The sequence below is a fragment of the Trachemys scripta genome, chromosome 3 (genome assembly GCF_013100865.1).
Source record: "Trachemys scripta elegans isolate TJP31775 chromosome 3, CAS_Tse_1.0, whole genome shotgun sequence".
Lineage (NCBI taxonomy): Eukaryota > Metazoa > Chordata > Testudines > Emydidae > Trachemys > Trachemys scripta.
In genome coordinates this window covers 121,611,653-121,630,098 of record NC_048300.1, presented here as the reverse complement: position 1 = coordinate 121,630,098, position 18,446 = coordinate 121,611,653, and the positions used below count along the sequence as shown (strand labels likewise).

General features: G+C 41.3%; 1 protein-coding gene across 5 annotated transcripts in view; it reads right to left on the bottom strand.

Annotated features, from left to right (window-relative positions):
- LOC117875030 (solute carrier family 22 member 16-like) overlaps nucleotides 1-18,446 on the bottom strand; it is a 122,228-nt gene that overhangs the window by 57,108 nt on the left and 46,674 nt on the right. For 4 of the 5 annotated variants that reach the window (XM_034765876.1, XM_034765877.1, XM_034765875.1 and 1 more), the window contains 3 exons: nucleotides 18,266-18,393; nucleotides 17,758-17,867; nucleotides 17,177-17,276 (listed from right to left, as the gene is read on the bottom strand). In XM_034765876.1, the coding sequence (XP_034621767.1) occupies nucleotides 17,177-17,276; nucleotides 17,758-17,867; nucleotides 18,266-18,393 (338 nt within the window). Of the gene's footprint in view, nucleotides 1-9,965; nucleotides 10,201-17,176; nucleotides 17,277-17,757; nucleotides 17,868-18,265; nucleotides 18,394-18,446 lie in introns of those variants that run through there. The other variant, XM_034765878.1, reaches the window with a different exon arrangement.

The window sequence follows — 18,446 nt, the reverse complement described above, 5'->3', positions numbered from 1 at the left end:
ATCAACAGTAGCACAGCCCGTACTGTACAAGAATTCAGGCTAGATGATCACAATTGTCCCTTCTGGCCTTGGAATCGATGAATGTACTTACACTTAAACTTCCTCCCAGGATCAATAATAGTGGCTCTTCTTTCACTAACTAAATGCAAGTCGTTTTTGGATCATTCAGGGTAGATAGCCAGGCATTAGGTGGGAATATGACTCAATGGCAGAACTGAAAGCATGTGGGGCTGAGATTCTGTTTCTGAACAATATTTGAGTGTTGAAATGTTTGAGCACCACAGTGACCATTAACTCAGCTGGGACAGTGCTTCAGAGAGGTGCAGTTCAACTTTCTGATCCTCTTCTCCCCTGTATTCTTTAGTCACCAGTACATATATGAGGGTCTGTGAACCTGTTTCTAATCCCCAAGAAGAGAATGGAGTCCTTCTGTGCCATTTCTTCTTTGAGCAGCTCCAAGATCATGAAAGTCAACATGAGTGGCTAGTTATTTTTAGAAGAGTAGCTCCCACTAAAGATTCCAATGCTGATCATTTTACTGTTCACTTGCAGATGGCATTTATTCAGTCTTGGGGGAATACTCTCAAGACAGGGTGAGATGATAAGAATATTGCCTTAAATATTAAGATGACTTATGATTGTATTTAACACAAAGATCTGGTGATTCTTGGCTTCTTAGGCATCGCGGTCAGCATAACTGAAGCTACTTTTCTTTCTAAGAAAACAATGGTGATAGGATGTTATAAAATTTCCCATAAAGCTGATATAGTCTGTTCTGTCCTCAGGTAATCAGAGACACAAAGCGGGTGAGGGAATATCTTTTATTGGACCAACTTCTAAATAAAAGAGATTACCTCACCCACCTTGTGTGTCTGATATCCTGGGACCAACATGGCTACAACAACACTACAAACAACTATGACAGTCAGTTCATCTGCCACAAGACATATCAGAGGGTAACACTAACAACCAGACTCCTCTGGGTGGATCCTCTTTATCTGCAACAAACATCTGAGTATTATACAAGACTCCATAGGAGAAAGTAATGCAGCTAAACAATATGTTGGTTTAGATGAGACCTACCACATTATCTATGCACTTTTTGAAGTACAGTATCTGTAGAATTTCTTTGAAAGGGTCATTTGTATTCAGAAACCGTTGTGATTAAACTACATTAATGAATGGAAGTGTAACTTGTTTTTTTGAGCATAAAGGTTCTTCTAACAGTCATTTACAAAAGATTTCTGCACTATTTGTCAAGAATTAGCTATACATACTAGTTCCACAGATCCTGTGTCTTCCATTGCTGCTCATGTCTTTTCTATGATGCAGTATGCATGCATAAAATGGCCTGAAAAAAGCACATAGGGACTATCATTACACCCATGTCTGCCCATCCCGTTCAGCAATTAATTCTGCTCCCAATGCCAAAATCAATTCTGTCCCCACAGTTCACTCTAGCCCAACATCAGTTCTGTTTCCACATCTATTCTGCCCCCTTCAATCTCTCATCAGTTCTGCCTACGCACCAGCCTCAACTCTGCTCCTCATGCAACTCCTGATGTCAAGTGATGAGTTATCCCCGAACAGGAGTCTGATTAATCCACATGTAGTGATGAGTCATTCCTGTGCTTGGCTGTAGCCAATCCACAAGCCAGGAGCTGGTCTGCTGACTCTCAAGGCAGGTATATAAGCCTCACAGGAGCAACTACTCCTCAGTCTGCCCCCATGTCACTACAGGACTTGGAACTCTCCCCTGCCTGATTGTGGTGACAGACTTCATAGGCCTTGGCCTGCTCGAGTCCTGCTCCAGCCTAGCTCTTAGCCCCACTCTTGCTTTGCTTTCAACCTATTCCTGACTCTGGCTCCAATCTCTGGCTCCAGTTCCTCACCCCAACTGCTACCACACTGACCAACTACCACTGTACTTACCACTATGTCTGATCCTCTGGGTCTCATTTTCTCACATCTGGAGTTCTTCATCCCCTGTGCCAAGCCAGGTGGGGCTGTAGCAGAGTCCCCTCTTGCCAGGTTGAATGTTGCAGGGAGTGGGGAGGAGCAGCGAGACATTCTGTCTCCTTTGCTCACAGGAGGGGCGGGGAGAAGAGGGAGTGGAGCCATTTTGAGCTGGTGGGCTCTTTCTGCTCACTCCTCCAATTTCCCCTCCTGTGACAATGTTGTTGGCTCCTGAGTGGGGAGGGGGAGAGAGGTCTGCCTGCCTCCTGCAGCAGCCCTAATTGGCTGCTTTTCTCCAGGAGGTAGCAAATGCGGAAAGCAGTCAATCCAAGGGAGTTTTCCCCTGTGCCCCTCAGACACCTGGCAGCTTTTTCAAAAATTTATTACCCAGGTCTGCAACCGAGCATGCTTTAAGCACTGGCAGTCCAGGCTAAATTCTGTTACTCTGCATTTGCCAACATCCTAGGTGTCTTTCAATGGGAACTTTCCTAATTGAGGTACATTCCTTGGGCTTGATTCTTCTCTTATTTACACTGATGTAAATCAGCAGTTATGTCACTGAACTCAATGGAATTCTGTGTGTAAAACTGGTGTGAGAGGAGAATCAAGGCCCTAATCTTTAACAAACAGGTCTCTGAACAGGCTTGGGATATTTGCTCCACTTAATACTTTTTGTCTTCTACATACATTTTTTCTACCAGTATCTTTCAGTTTACTTCAGGAGTTGAACATAAACACCACTAATTGGCATCTGGCAAGTACAGATAAAGTACAGATAAAACAGAAAGGACAAAATTTGGTGATGACACAAACACTTGGAAGTATATGTCAGTGGAAAGTAGTATAACATACACCAATTTGGCATTCAGTGGAAAATAAATGTAACTTATGCACTGCTGGACTAGTGAGGGACAACAGGAAAGGTAGGTCTACAGGTTGCTTTATCTTATACCAATGGTTCTCAAACTTTTGTACTAGTGACCCCTTTCACATAGCAAGCCTCTGACCCACTTATAAATTAAAAACACCTTTTAATATATTTAACACCATTATAAATGCTGGATTCAAAGCAGGGTTTGGGGTGGAGGCTGACAGCTTGTGACCCCCCATGTAATAGCCTCATGACCCCTCAGGGGTCCCAACCCCCAGTTTGAGAACCCCTGTCTTATACTCTCCTGTTTTCCTGCTACCATATACCCCCCCATCACAGTGTGCATCATTCACCATGCTGGCCTGTCACCTCCTGCTGGCAGTCTTGGGGATTAGCTTGAGGCCGATGCCCTCATCCGTGGTCTGCACACCGTCATCCAATCTCTGCCATCTGCCTACAGCCCCTCTCGCAACCTCAGGAACCACAGTGTCTTCTTTGTGGCTTGACCCCCCAACTGTGACACTGGCCATGTTCCCCCCCTTCCAAGGGGGTTTAGCTCCTAGTCCAGATGCTTCCACAGTGGCGAGTGTGGGGGACCTGGGCCTGCCCACTACTCCAGGTCCCAGCCCAGGGACTCTCCAGACCACAGTAACTTACTGTGTTCCTTTGCTTCTACTCTCACTGAATTTCCCTGGACCACTTCCCCATGGCCAAAGCACCCTCTCAGTCTCAGCAGCCCATCTGGAGCTCCTTCTCTTCTCCTGCCTGCACTGCTCTGTCCAAAGTGCTACAGAATTGCAGCCTACTCCAGACAATCCTCCCTCCCCAAGCTCCAGGTAGCTATTGACCTTGCTCTGCCTTGCAGCTCTTTTTATATGGGCATGTTGGGCCCTGATTGGCTATTCCTCATAGCCCCCCCACCCTTATTGGCTGCTTTTTGCTCCCTAGGGCTCTATTAACCCCTTATCTGCCAGTGTGGGGCAGACATGCCATCACACTCCCTCTTGCCCCTCTGTGTTTAAGTGATACATTTTCCACGCCCACTGAATGCCAAATTGATGCTTTGTGACCAACTCAAGCCCATCATACAACAACATAGCCATTTTTGTCACTACTGAATTTGGCTGAGAGACTTCTACAATGGCAAGTTTATATCAAGCCTTGGCAGAAAAGGATCACATTCTACTAGTAGCTGAAAGCCTGCACAATCACATGGGTGTAATTAATAAAGTTGTGTATAAAAAGCAAAAATAACTGAAAAACTTAAAAATGTGACAGTAAGAGTGTGAATCCCATTTGTATGCTGGTTATGTTGTGTGGGTGGTTGTGTTGATCTGTGTCTAGGAGGCATTGTGCTGGGAGATGTGTGTTGATTTGTGCAGGTGGTGAATGAGGGGTGTGTGCTGTGATAGGGACTATGTGTTTTTGGGGTTATTGTGTATGCTGGTTGTGGTGTGTGTGCTGGTTGTGATGTGTGGATGGTTGTGTTGATTTGTGTGTAAGGAGAGCTGTGTGGAATTGTGTGGATGACAGTTGGGCACATGGGTGTGGCCTTATTGGAAAAACCTGGGAGGTGGGTGGGCACAAGCCCGCCCACTTCTAAAGGCCCCTTCCCCAGCCTAGTGGGAGGGATCACTGGACCCAGGAACCAACCAATCTCTTGGGACAACTAATGAGAAAACAGGGAGAGGAGTGATGGTCAAAGGTTCAAAATAAGGGTGCCGGACGGGAACACCGAGCAGAGAACTCCGGACAGTGCCCACTGCTCCTCAAAGGTGGCAAGGGAGCCAGCGGACGCTGCCCAGTGGAACTCTGCCCGGAGGCGTGAGACCAGGGAGGTACGGAAATAGGCCCCCCACAGTCGCAGAGCACCTCCTCGTCTAACATCCTCCTCCTGGTATTATAGATGGTAACTTTGGCCAGAGCCAGGATGAGGTTGACGAGGAGGTCTCGCAACTTTGTGGGGCCATGGATGGGTGTGGCAGTTGGACCAACCAATCGACCATCTGTGCAGTCTCCCTCCTAAAACCAAAGAAACAGTTACATGCAAATTAGCTGAAGAGTAAGAGTGGGGATTGGTTGTGGTACCTCTGATATCACAATAGTTTAGGACTCTACAGACATAATAGGCTTCAGAGTGATACAAAGTGACAATTTTGGATCTTATTATATTGTATAGCTCCCAGCTGACATTGCCTTCTAACAGCAAACACAAATGACAAAGAGACACAAGTGGTAATTGTCAACCCAAAGCATGCAAAAACCGTAATACAGTACAGTGTCCCTGAAGGAAATCATTCTATAGACCTTCCAGATGTTAATATAGTTCCTCAGAATGAGTTTATAACACCAGTGCATATGAATGACTATATAAGGGAAAAATAAAAGTGCACTACTGCCTCTGAAGCCATGGTGGTAAAGATTAAATGCATATTCCACTTTATTGTTCTACATACTTTGAGATGATAAATACATACATGGAAAAACAAAATTCTATTGCCCTGATAATGCATATTGTATTAAATTCATGTATGCTGCATTTAACACAGTAGACAAGGTCAGTTAGAACAGTATATATGTCCCTCACCTATTATCAAAATGCCTGGTATATAGAATTGGCATCACAAACCAACTGCAAGAATAACTACCATATATGGATTTCCCTTAACCTTTTTTCATGAGTGATTCAACAATCACAATATGGGTGTTGTTTTATTGCGTACAATAGGAATTTCTCTTGATATCACAGATAACCTTGTTATTGTTTAAATTCATAACTAGTCTTTTAATCTTTTCTATCCTTTATACTTGTTATGAGATCTATGCAAATCCAGTACCCACAGAGGCCTCTAGCAGAATAGATCTGCTGTACAAGGTGAGGCTGGATTTTGGAAGGCCATAAAAATGGGTGAATAGCCCCGAGATGGTGCAGAGCCAAACCCTGTGGAGGGTCCCTGCATGACAGAATACAGGGGATGAGTGGGCATAAACTGAGGAAGCAGCAGGGCAAGGCCAGAGAATCCTCTAGTCCCACTCGCCCCAGAGTTGGGAATGTGGGCCTTCTTCAGTCTCTGTGAACCAGCTACACAACCACGTAGAGGGGGGATTCCGTCTGCTATTGACACGTTCAGTGCACAGCCCACTGGACTTAGCCCATAGTGTACGTAGTTTGCATAGCTATTTTTCCCATAGTTGATTTAAACTACCAAAATGTATAAAAAGGCATTAAAGTCAGACATTAAAATAGAAAATACATCTTAAAGCTTAGTTTAAAAAATGCATTTGATTTAAAATATCAAGCATATTACCTTATTATTTTTCTTCAGTTAGAATTCAACAAATGTTAATCATTGCACTCATTCACCCAGGAAGTATTAGTCTGATAACCCTCACTGTTATATGATACAATGTGATATCATTTTTAGGATGTAAACATCTTATAGCCAAAATGACCGACAATCATGATGAACCACAATTAAAAGGAAATAGGTTATAAATCATCAGGAACAGTCAGAACCATTAATTAGTAAGATATAATTGACCCACTATCGAGATTAAGGAGAAAATAAGAGACACCGTTAATGGGATTTTTCTCATGAGCATTGAGAGGAAAATATGCCCCCAAAGGATTAGAAATTATTATTCTCAAAATCAAGGCTCTCTTTAAAGAAGGTCCAGATCCTTTGAAAAAATGTTTGAGAAACTCTCTCTCCACATTTATGCTATGTAATATTTATAATGTAATACTAGTGTCAAACATACTTTTGTCAGTAGTACAATCCTTGCTAAACACAAAAACTTTTGGAAATGCTACAAACAGGGAGGTACATAAACAGCTGTGGTTTCCCTATTTGAAAAAACAATTGCCGTTTTTCTTCAATTGAAAGAAAAGAGTACCCAATTGCACCCCAAGTCTCAAGATGAATGATTTATTTTAGAAAGCCAACTCTTCTCCATTCAATAACTAATCCTCTGGTCTTCATCTCAACAGGGTTCCTCGGGCCTTTGGGGCAAAATTCTGGTTCTGTTAGAATCAAAGACAAAACTCCCATTGACTTCAATGCAACCAGGAATTGGCTCAAAATCACTAATAATTGATTACTTTGTTAAAGTGTATTGGACCTTGTACATAATTTAAATATGAAATAGTGAAGCAGGAAGCAACCACGTTGTCAGCCTGTCAAGATAGGAAGATGAGAATTGGAGCCAAAGACACAGGGAACAACAGGAGATTCCTACAGCTCTTTTAAAGACAAGTTCTGGGGTCCCATCATCCATGGGAGATGTCCATGCACAACTCCTATTGATTTCAATGGAAGTTGCTCATGCACATCTCCTAGGTTGATTGAGTCCCTGCATTTTTCTGAGGTGTATTTACATCCACAAAATGCTTAAATTTCTTACCTAAAAATATATCTAGAACAATCATTCTGTTGTCTATGCTCCTTACTAAAGTTCTGACCTTCCCATCTTGATACTAGTACCAGTACTTTGACACCAGGCTGAATTTTCTGTTGCAATTAGCATTAAAATTGCAGCCCCTAATGATTTACCCAGCTTTCCAGTAATAGCAATAGAAATGTTTAAACTATTTTGGATATTTAAGTACTGTGTTTAATTTCCTTCTTTATTTTACATATTTTGAACAAGGGTCTGGTCCTGAATCACTTAAGTCAATAGAACTTATGCCATTCACTGACTTTGATTGGGGCAGACCTAAATTGATTTTTCGTGTAGTCACCTTAGTCCTGGAATTAACTTTAGTTTTCTTCTAATAGCTTGTTAGAAGTATATTGTAATGCTCCATATATCGTCAGGATTAAGGAGTAGCTTTAGTACTCTTAGTCCTCAAGATGTCATTATACAGTGGACCATCTATTCCAAGGCAGCATTTGGCAACATGTAACAACCTAAACTTTTAATTAACAGTGGCACTGGCAGCTGTAATATCAGAAAATATCAATTTACTTCCCTGTTAGAATTATATTATGCTGTTTCCCTCCTGCATTATAAAACACCCCGTAAAGGGGAAAGGCTGAGGGAACTGGGCTTGTTTAGTCTGCAGAAGAGAAGAGTGAGGGGGGATTTGATAGCAGCCTTCAACTACCTGAAGGGGGGTTCCAAAGAGGATGGAGCTCGGCTGATCTCAGTGGTGGCAGATGACAGAACAAGAAGCAATGGTCTCAAATTGCAGTGGGGGAGGTCTAGGTTGGATATTAGGAAACACTGTTTCACTAGGAGGGTGGTGAAGCACTGGAATGGGTTACCTAGGGAGGTGGTGGAATCTCCATCCTTAGAAGTTTTTAAGACCCATCTTGACAAAGCCCTGGCTGAGATGATTTGGTGGGTGTTGGTCCTGCTTTGAGCAGGGGTTTGGACTAGATGGACTCCTGAGGTCTCTTCCAACCCTAATCTTCTAGGATTCTATACTTTGAACTCCAGGACAGTGCTGTAACTAAAGAGAGATGCTTTGTTTCCTGTTAGAGAGGCATAGAGATATTGAATCATTCTGCTTTCAGAACTCACTGAAGTCAGAGGAGTTGTACAGATGTAATCATGAGCAGAGTCCAAACCATTACTTGCATAGCATGTACACTTTTTATGCACAATACAGAAGGCTGCACAGGTATGGAAGAAATTGTTAGCTCTAGAGGTAGACTAAAACGGGAGGGCTGGGATAGAAAATTATAAAAATAGCACCTAGAGTGAAATGATGTCCTCAATCTATCCCTGTTAGTGTTTTCTACAGTCTCCATCACTCACGTGTATCAGCACGAGTGATATAACAGGGGATGTTTTCAGAGCCGGCGTTAGGCGTAAGCAGACTAAGCAATTGCATAGGGCCCCAAGCAGCTCAAGGGGGGCCCTCCTTCACTTTTTATTATAAGAACTTGCTGTCTTAGTGTGTGTGGGGGGGGGAGCAAAAATATTTCTGCTTAGGATTCCCAATGGGCTAGCACCAGCTCTGGATGTTTCATAGGCTTCTGCAGGAATTAGTGACTATTGCATCCATTTCTAATGGTTAATAAGTTTCTGCCACCAAAAATCAATTTTTTTAACATTTGGTTCTGTGTAGTGTTGAATAAATGGAACTACAAATAGATGGTCCATGAGAAAAATAACATTTTGATGCTAGCAGTTATATATCACTTATTCACTAAGGCCCAACTCCTCAAAGGTATTTAGGCACCTAACTCCTATTGGAATCAGGCACCTAAATACTTTTGAGGATCTGAGCCTAAGTGCCCAGCCCTGCACAAGGCCTATGCATTACTTAAGTTCTACTTAAATCCTATTTTGAGCACTAAAAAGATACATAAGCCTTATGTGGATGCTTTGCACAGGGGTTGATTTTACCCTAGGATGATATAAAGAAACTGATGATAGATCTGAATGGAAATGACCATTTAACGTAACAGTCTGGAATGAATACGGTTTTCAAAAATACCAGATTTTATCTGTATACACAGACTTTACTGATACTGCAACAAAATCCCAAAGCAGTTTTCTCTCTAAATCAATAACAAAAAATACATTTGACATTAAACAAAATGAATAGTAGTCATACTATTTGCACATTCTGCAAATTGAAAATGATTTTTTTGTCAGAAGCTGTTGCATAGAATATTTTTTTTTTTTTAGCAATGGCAGTCTCTTCAGAAGAACGTGTGAAAAACAGAAATCTTTATTTCTGTTTAACCTCTCACAGTAATTAAGAGCCTTTTCTGTTGAATTAGTAGTGTGTGCTTGAGTTTACCATGTTAATAAGTCACAAGTCTGTGTCTGTCAGTTGTAATATGGCAATTATTGACAGGGGATTTCATGATGCGATTATCAGCACAGCTACAGAAAATCTAAAGCAGTGAAAGGAAATATTATGTGAATCTGGAAAAACCTGGTATCTTCCAAATGAACAATAATCACTCCTACCAGTCACAGCAAATTAACCAGATTTTTAAAAGTACGATTAAGTTTGAGAATGGCTCTAAAAATCCTTTCAAATTTTCTACCAGACCTTTTAATATTTGCCCTTTAGAAAAGGCAAGATTGCATACAAATTAAGAGACGCGTGCATTAATAACATGGTCAGGTTGCTCTAATAAAATGGTCTTATAGAATTAATGAGGATTAAAACTGGTGACAGCAATCTTGATGTTGCTTTATTCATCAGTGCTGTGTGACTCTTGGCTATGCATCTCTATCTTTTCTAACACTGCACCAGTCTGTGCTGGGGGTGATTTTCCCAAACAGCTGTTCTTGTTTGTTCCCAGTTCTGCAGCTTCCGCCAAAGTATTAGTCAATGGTTTTCCAAGAGTTTCTGGGAGCATTAATGTTAGCATTCCGCTCAGAAAGGCCATGATTCCAACAAGCAACTGGAAGAAATAAACAATTAATGTAAGGGATAAACATGTCTTTCGGTTCATGGAAAACATTGGTCTTGCTTGCGAAGAGACTTTAAAATTTGGGTACACAATGAACTTCAATGAAAACCAAAGATCAAAAGTCTTAAATGTTCCCTGCTGCAACTGCTAAAATAAAATAAAACAAAACCAAATACATAAATAAATGACAGATTGTCCAGCAAAGTTAACACAGACCAAGTAAAATGTTTTACACAACGAGCTAAATACAGCTCCAGTGTAAGCAGGAACAACTTTGCAGAAGTGAACAGAATGCAACTTCATTGGAAAACTATTTTCTTGAGCAGATAGTAATTTTAAAAGTAATTGTAAGATTAAATGTAAAATGAATTTAAGTATTTTTATTGGACTACAACTTCTCTGCTGTCACTCAGAGGGAGAAAAAGAAGCTGTAGACCTGGCTCTTCATCTACCTACTCTACCCATAATCATATTTTGGGCACCTTTCGTCAGTATCTCTTAACTATGATCATAGAGATCCTGATTAAAGAAACACTTAAGTCCATTCCTATGCAGGAAGATGCTTAAGTACATATTTATGTGCCGTTCTGAATAGGAATGATGTCCTGAGTCAGAGAGAGAAAGCTGACAGGGGCCCGGCTTCTAACTGACCCATGCATTGCGTCTATGATCTGGGTATGTGCACTGTGATTTCAGAGTGTACTATTATTATTATCATCATTATTTTATTTTATTGTGGTAGTAGCCAAAGACCACAGTCAGGGTCAGGATCCATTGTGCTAGGTGCACACATGCAGGAAGATGCCATCTCAAAGAACAATAGATGATTTCCCATCAATTTGTTGCTCTGGACCAGTGGCTTTCAACCTTTTTTCATTTGCAGACCCCTAAAACTTTCTGAATGGAGGGGTAGACCTCTGTGGAAATTCAACCTGTGGTCTGCAGACTCCCACCATAGAATTCACATACTGTACTTTTGATCCATCAGAAAAATGGAATGCCTCTTCTTGGATCTGAAACTTTATTTTCATAGTCACCTTTCATGGTCCCCTTAGACATAGGCCTTGGCTACACTCGGGACTTCACAGCGCGAGTGTAGTCGCGCCGCCAGCACTGCAAGAGAGCTCTCGCAGCACTGTATGTACTCCACCTCTCCGAGGGGAGTAGCTTGCAGCGCTGCGAGCGAGCGTGCAGCGCTGCAGGCACTGATTACACTGGCGCTTTACAGCACTGTACTTGCTGCGCTCTGGGGGGTGTTTTTTCACACCCCTGAGCGCAGCAAATGCAGCGCTGTACAGCGCCAGTGTAGCCAAAGCCTTATAGTCTGTAGACCCCCCAGGGTCTATGGACCGCAGGTTGAAAACCACTGCTCTGGACAATTGGTACTTTTTAAAATTCTTCCTTGTTTTCTCTTTTAATTTTTATTGTTCAATAAGAATGATAATACTTAGCAATTAACATCTTCAAAGCATTGTACAGGCATTAAAACACTAATCTTCAATCTTATCCCATTATGCTCCCTATGCTCTCACTCTACTTCTCTGTAAATACGTGTCTTTAATACACTATTTCTGGCGGGCTTCTTTTTCTGTTTTACAACTGTTATGCTGTGCATTTTCATACTGTGATATCCTCAACTTGCTCTGTACTGATCCCAAGCGCTGATCCATTTTGTTTAATACTTTCCCTCTGAACATGAGAGAGAACATATGAAATGGCTGTGGCTATGACTTTCATAACACAGCACTTCAGACAGATATAGGTACACTGGCAGGCAACCATCACCTAATTCTAAATGAAAATAGCTCTTTGGAAGTCAGAAAGGAGATTTCAAAATTGAACTCTCAGCAGTAACTTGACCGGAGTTATTTTCTGTTAGAAACACCAAGCTGTGTATGACCCCCCAGGGCCAGAGCCACCAATTGTCTTAAGCAATCCTCTGGGAGAAGCAGAATTACCTCTGTTTCAAACACTCTCTCTCTCTTACACTCATATTGAGTACAGAAGCTAAAAGAGTAAAAAATTAAGCAAAATACTGTTGAATGCTATGTACTACAATGAAAGTAAAACCATTACATTCCTACAATGAAGAATTAGAAAAGAAGGCTAACATTACTACTACAGCAGGAATGAATGCCAGACTGGAGGAGGTCTCTGCAGGCAGGTATACAGTTATAGGAGGGATATCAGTGAAGTGATTATTTCAAGGGGAGGATTAATTGTATACACTAACTACTAGATCCCATCTTTAATATTTTTCAATATTTTCCTTGAAAAGAGCTGTCAGCTCCCTCATTTTTTCTGTCATCATAATGTTACTGTTATACCACAAATGTTGAAAAAAATAACACAATCTGTAAAAGCATCCAATGGATGCTTTTGAAGCTGTAAATTGTTCACTTATCCTGTAGTCAGTTCTCCATAGTTAAGAGTCATTCTGTCCTGTGTTGCCACATTGACTGTCTGGAAATCTCCACACACTGCCTCTGTTTAGAACTTGCCTTTAAACTCTTAGGTGGAATTTCCAAAAGTGCTCAGCTTTGGCCTTTTCCTGGTCACACTGATGTCAATGGTAAAATTTCTAGGTCCGGATTCTCATCTACACTAAGGTTTCTTTACACAGTGCAAAAGGCTGAAAGTGTGTGTAAATGAAATGTACTCCCACTTTAAAGTATCTTTACAATACCACTATGGTGCAAAAGAGTCTTAGTATAAATGCAAATCAGGCTCCCGTCATTTCAGTGGGAACAGGAGTAGGCCAGTGTTGAATGCTTTTGGAAATCCCACCGTACTGTTCCAGTTAGTCTCCAATTCATTCTGAATCATACTCACGCTCCCCACGCCCCCATTAAGCACATCTATCCAGAGGCAGATTAAGATTTATTCGGGCCCTGGGCACAAGGAACATTGGGCCCCCCCCGACATCCCACCATGGGGTCCCGCCCCCTGTTTCTCCCCTTCCCCCCATGCCCTTGCTTCCTGGCCTGGCCGGAAGTCGAGCCATGGTAAAAGCCACCCAGGGAGCCTGGGCTGCTGTGGGGAGCCCTGGACCCTCCACATGTCCTGGATAGCACACCCTGGGGGGCAGGGACACGGGCTGGGGGCTGCTCTTGGTCACCCCAACTCCTTGTTGACAATAAATTGTTTGGTTTTGAATTAATAACCCTGCTGATATTTGTGACAGTAGTTTTGGAACCTGAGTTTCAGGTGAGTGAGTGTGGACAGCTGTAGCTGTCTGCACATATAATACAGCATTATGCCAGAGAACTCTGCCTAAGTGCCAAATATTGAGACATGAGGTTTTCTATTAAAACAGTATTGTCTATTGGTAAGAGTTGGAGCCTGGCAGGCTGGACTTTTGAGTTTTCTAACTAGCAGTGATACTTGATTCACTTTGTGCTTGACTGTAGGCAATTCACTTAACCTCTGTGTGTTTTACTATACCCATGTGTAACATGGGGGGAAGAAGAGGGGCTGGGAGGGGGACAGCTCCACACAGGAGGGAGGGGGGAAGGAGAGGGACTGTGGGGGGCAGCTCCGCGCAGGAGGGAGAGGGGCTGGGGATGTGGGGCAGCTCTGCGCAGGATGGAGGGGGGAAAAGAGAGGTCTGGGGGGTGGCTCCACATGGAAAGGAGTGGCTGGGGGTATGGGGGCAGTTCTGCGCAGGAGGGAGGGGGGAAAGAGAGGGACTGGGGGGGTGGCTGCACGTGGAAGGGAGGGGCTGGGGGGAAGCTTGGCAGAGCGGAACATGCTCATCCTACAACTCCTGCGTCCGGCCTAGCCAGGGAGCGGGGCCTCAGGAGGAAAAGGACGAGGAGGAACAGGGCGGCAGGGCCCCACGGGCAGAGAGGAGGAGCAGGGAGTGAGGCGGAGTTCCGGCGATCCTACTGAGGCCCCCCAATGGGCCGGGACCCCTGGACATGGGCCCATACACTAATCTGCCCCTGCATGTATCTATTCCCCTCCTAACTGTAACTACTCTACAAGCATAATCACTTCCTCTTTGCTATCAGCTATTTACTCTATTCCATCCTCATGTGTCAGTTTCCCCTATTGATATGAGAGCTGCTGTACCCAGAGCTGTAAAACATTCTCATTCTCTTTCTCTACCTCTCTCTATAAAGTATTTTTGAGGTATTTCCTAGAAAGGATCAAAAAGAATAAATTGGATGATATTGGATTAATGAATTGACATTTAAAATGTCATATAAATGGAAAGCTGTAGAACTGCTTATTATTTAAGTCATTGTTATTTGTTCAAAATCATTGGGGGGGCGAGGGGGCTACATGTGGTGCTGTTTTAAACCAGTGAGATTGCGGGGGGGTGGGGGAGCGGGGTGTTAGTGCACAATCTGGCCTTTTGCTCATAATAAATGTCTTAAACCTTTTTGTGTATTGTTTTTATTCGTATAACAAATGGATCGGTGATGTATCTCATACATATTATATGCCTTAAATTTTTCAATAAATATGGAATAAAATCTATTAGTTATGTGCATAAACACTTTTGCTAACTAAGTTCTCTTGATGTTCATGGCACTAGAGCACAAGCTCAAGTGCTTTACTGAACTGGGTCCTTACTTTAAACTTTAAAACCACAAATTCTCTAGACAACTGTGGGTATTTCAAGATTTATTGGGATTCTTTGGAATGGTCTGCATTACTCTTGGGAGACAGAGCCAAAAATGAGTTATGATGAAAATGAGTAGCAATAAAAACTTAATGGAATATAAGATGTGTGGCATAAACAATATACTGTATCAACATAACCTATGTCAATCTATTTCAAAAAATTCATCTATTTTGTTCAAATTTTACCCAAAAATGTGTGATAGCTGAGACCTTGCATGATAAGCTTCAACCCAAGGCAAAGTTTTTAGTGAACTTACAAATGCCTGATGGTAGAAGTCTGTTATGAAAACATACATTTACAGTCACTATTGTAACAAAGTTTCACACTGTATGTGAGTGTTTTTATTGTACTGAGAGTTGTCCATATTTGAAATATTTGCAGTGCCACTTACAGTGTTCTCAAATGTTTAGACTTTCCCTCAGCTGTGTTTTAACTGAAGGAGTTCTGAACAGATGAACCTTATCACTGATAGTGAAAAGCAAAATTCTGAACGGAAGAAGAAGAGACAAAGGAGACTGTTCTCCTACGATTACGTGGTCTTCAGATCTTGTTTTTCATGTATTTTCTAGGTTCATTTCTTTGGTGTGATAAGAGTGCTTGCTAAGAACTTTATTTATTTATTCATTCCTACTCTGCTTCCCCACCATCACAAATGATTCCTAAAATACTGGACATAGGTTACTTACATAATGGGCCAAGTTTTCAGACAGTCTCTCAAACCAGTCTCTAGCATTCACAAATGTAGATTTTATATTTTTAAAATCAAATGGACACTACTCTACTTTGTAGGAAAACCCAACTGTGCGTGCGCAAAAACAGAAACACAGGAAGAGAGGTTGGGTTGAAAATTCAGGCCAATATGCTTTCACCTTCTTTACATCTGTAATTCACATACAAGCTGTGATATTAAAAGTGAGTTGTAAAGTTTTTTCAAAGAAGTAAAAGTAATTTTTTTTAAAGTAAAATGGGTAAAATAAGCTCATTATCAGTTTAACTCCTCAATATAAGATTTCTATCCATTTATGTATATGAACCTAAACTTACCCCTTCTGAAAAAGCAAGATTGAGCAACTGTAGAATTTCTGAGCAGCACACATAATAGATTTCATAAAGAGAATAGGGGATAACTTGTATGCACTGAATATAAGTATACTGTTAAAAATATTTTGGACAAAATGAACACCAAAATCCACGTAATGCTAAGAAAGTGCCCAATTTCTTCTACAAAGAAACTGCCCTATCTCATCTTCATGGGACAGTTAAAGTTACAGATGACTGTTGGATCACATGGTGGAATGAGATTGCAGCCACCTACAAAAAGATATCGTCTCTTGATTCCAAGGTTTGTTGATTGTCAGAGTCCTAATGAGCATCACGAGAGCATCATTTTCTTCTGTAGTCACTTCTTGAGTTATTTCTCACCTGGTTATGCTCTGACTATCCCATCTATGCCACCTCCTCAACATCTCACTGCCCCACTATTTGGCTGCTTCTGTCCTTATTCTTTTTAGCACTCCATATCAGCAGGATGTTTTGATCATAGTTAGGCTGGTGGTCCATGAGAGCTTAGATTTGCTAGGCTTGTTCTCCATAGAGAGGGCTCCAGTTCATCTCATGTGATCTAACATGGCATCTATGCTTCACTGGACTGACAGAGATGGAGGATCTTGTCATCATCAGCTGGATTTAATGTTTGCTCCCTCCCCCATCATCTGTGTTCGGCTATGCTGCTTCTTCAAAAGGAGCTTGATGGCAACGAGAAAAGACGGTTGCTCAATCAAGATCTTGACTAAATACAAACACTTTCAATTTAGGAATGAGACACTTATTCCAAATTACATGAATGATACAGTACATCTTCATACAAAAGATAGTTACAATTTTATACCAGTATTCAATGCATACAAGATATGTCTGTCTTCTTTAAAGTGCCTGTAATATCAACTGTTCAGAAGATTTCAGTGCCTCAGAGGCTCACTCCTGAGTTCAGATTCGTATTCCTAAAAATATTTAGCTAAAAATCAGAGAATTTAAATTAACAATGAGAATATTTAATAATAATATAATCTAATAATATATGGAGATATACCTCTCTCATAAAACTGGAAGGGAAAGGTCTTTGAGTCCAGCCCCCTGCTTTCACTAGCAGGACCAAGTACTGATTTTGCCCCAGAGGCCCCCTCAAGGATTGAACTCACAACCCTGGGTTTAGCAGGCTAGTGCTCAAACCACTGAGCTATCCCTCCCCTTTTCCTTTTGAACATATCTGCACTTCAACTTTAAATCTCAGTAAAATGGATAACAATTATTTTGACCATCAAAATAAACACATACCTGTGGCATGAAGATCCAAACACTAGTCAGGTAAACACAAAAAGGAGCAACTATGCTCCCTACACGACACATCATGCTCCCACTTCCTACAGCAAGTGACCTGGAGGAAAGACAAGAAGAAACAAAGCCCAATGAGAGTGACATCAGATATAGCAATTAATTAGAAATGCACAGATGCTTATAAAAATATAGTTATGCTAATCTAAATTTATCTTATAGTGAACTTGGTTGTTTCTATAAATATAATAAAAAGTATATTGAGCATTCAGTATAAATCATATTCTTAATGACCATGAACATTCAGAAAGAGGGAACTGAATGCTAAGAATACTGAGCATTTTTCCTGTACCTCAGTGGGACCAGGCTACGTAGAGGGGAACAGAAAATAAATGCATTTACTGCGGAGCCAAACCCAGAGAATTCTATAACAAAAAAGAGACTGATCCTACACTAGCAAAGTCACTTGGAAAACTACCGTTGACTTCAGTGGGTGCAGGATTTGGCCCCAAAAGCATAACAAATGAAAGGAAGAAATAGCAAAATAATGAAAAACATATGGCAAATTATTTTAAAGTTCTTACCGTATAACTGTTGGATACAGTTCTGCTGTGTAAAGGTAAATGAGGCCAAATGCAACGCCAATTGCAAACTTTCCAGCCATATTTGCTAAGACAGATAATATACTGAAATCCTATAAAAAGAGAGTACAAATATATAAAGCCCCAGAAAACTTCACCATGCCAAATTCAATACCATTCATTTATTTTGAAAAATGTAGACCGCAAACTATGATCTTTCTGTAAACAGAGAGCAATACTTATTCCATACTTTCCTGATTATTTCCACCAATAAATAATGGCTGTATGTGGTTTTGTTTACTAACCAGCTTATTTCCAACCCTTTGTTTAATTAAGAGCTAGAAATGCTAGTTTGGAACCTTTAACAGAAATATGGAAAATCTATTGTAAAGAACTCCAGCTTCATTTCTAAACTACATTTAATTAATCTCAGGCCTTAGAAAGAGATGTTGCATTAACATATCTCAGATTCCCCACAATATAGGTACATTTTAAATGTTAAGTGACTAACCTGAGGGATCAGCATAATCAAAGCACAGATCACTGCACTTGATATAAGAAATGGAGTCAATGTGTTTCTCCTTCCCAGTTTGTCCATCCCAATGCAAGCAACGACATACGCAGGAAGCTCCACGGCACCTGCCATTATGAACGTATCTGGTTTTAAACCATGAAAATATGACTGCAAATAC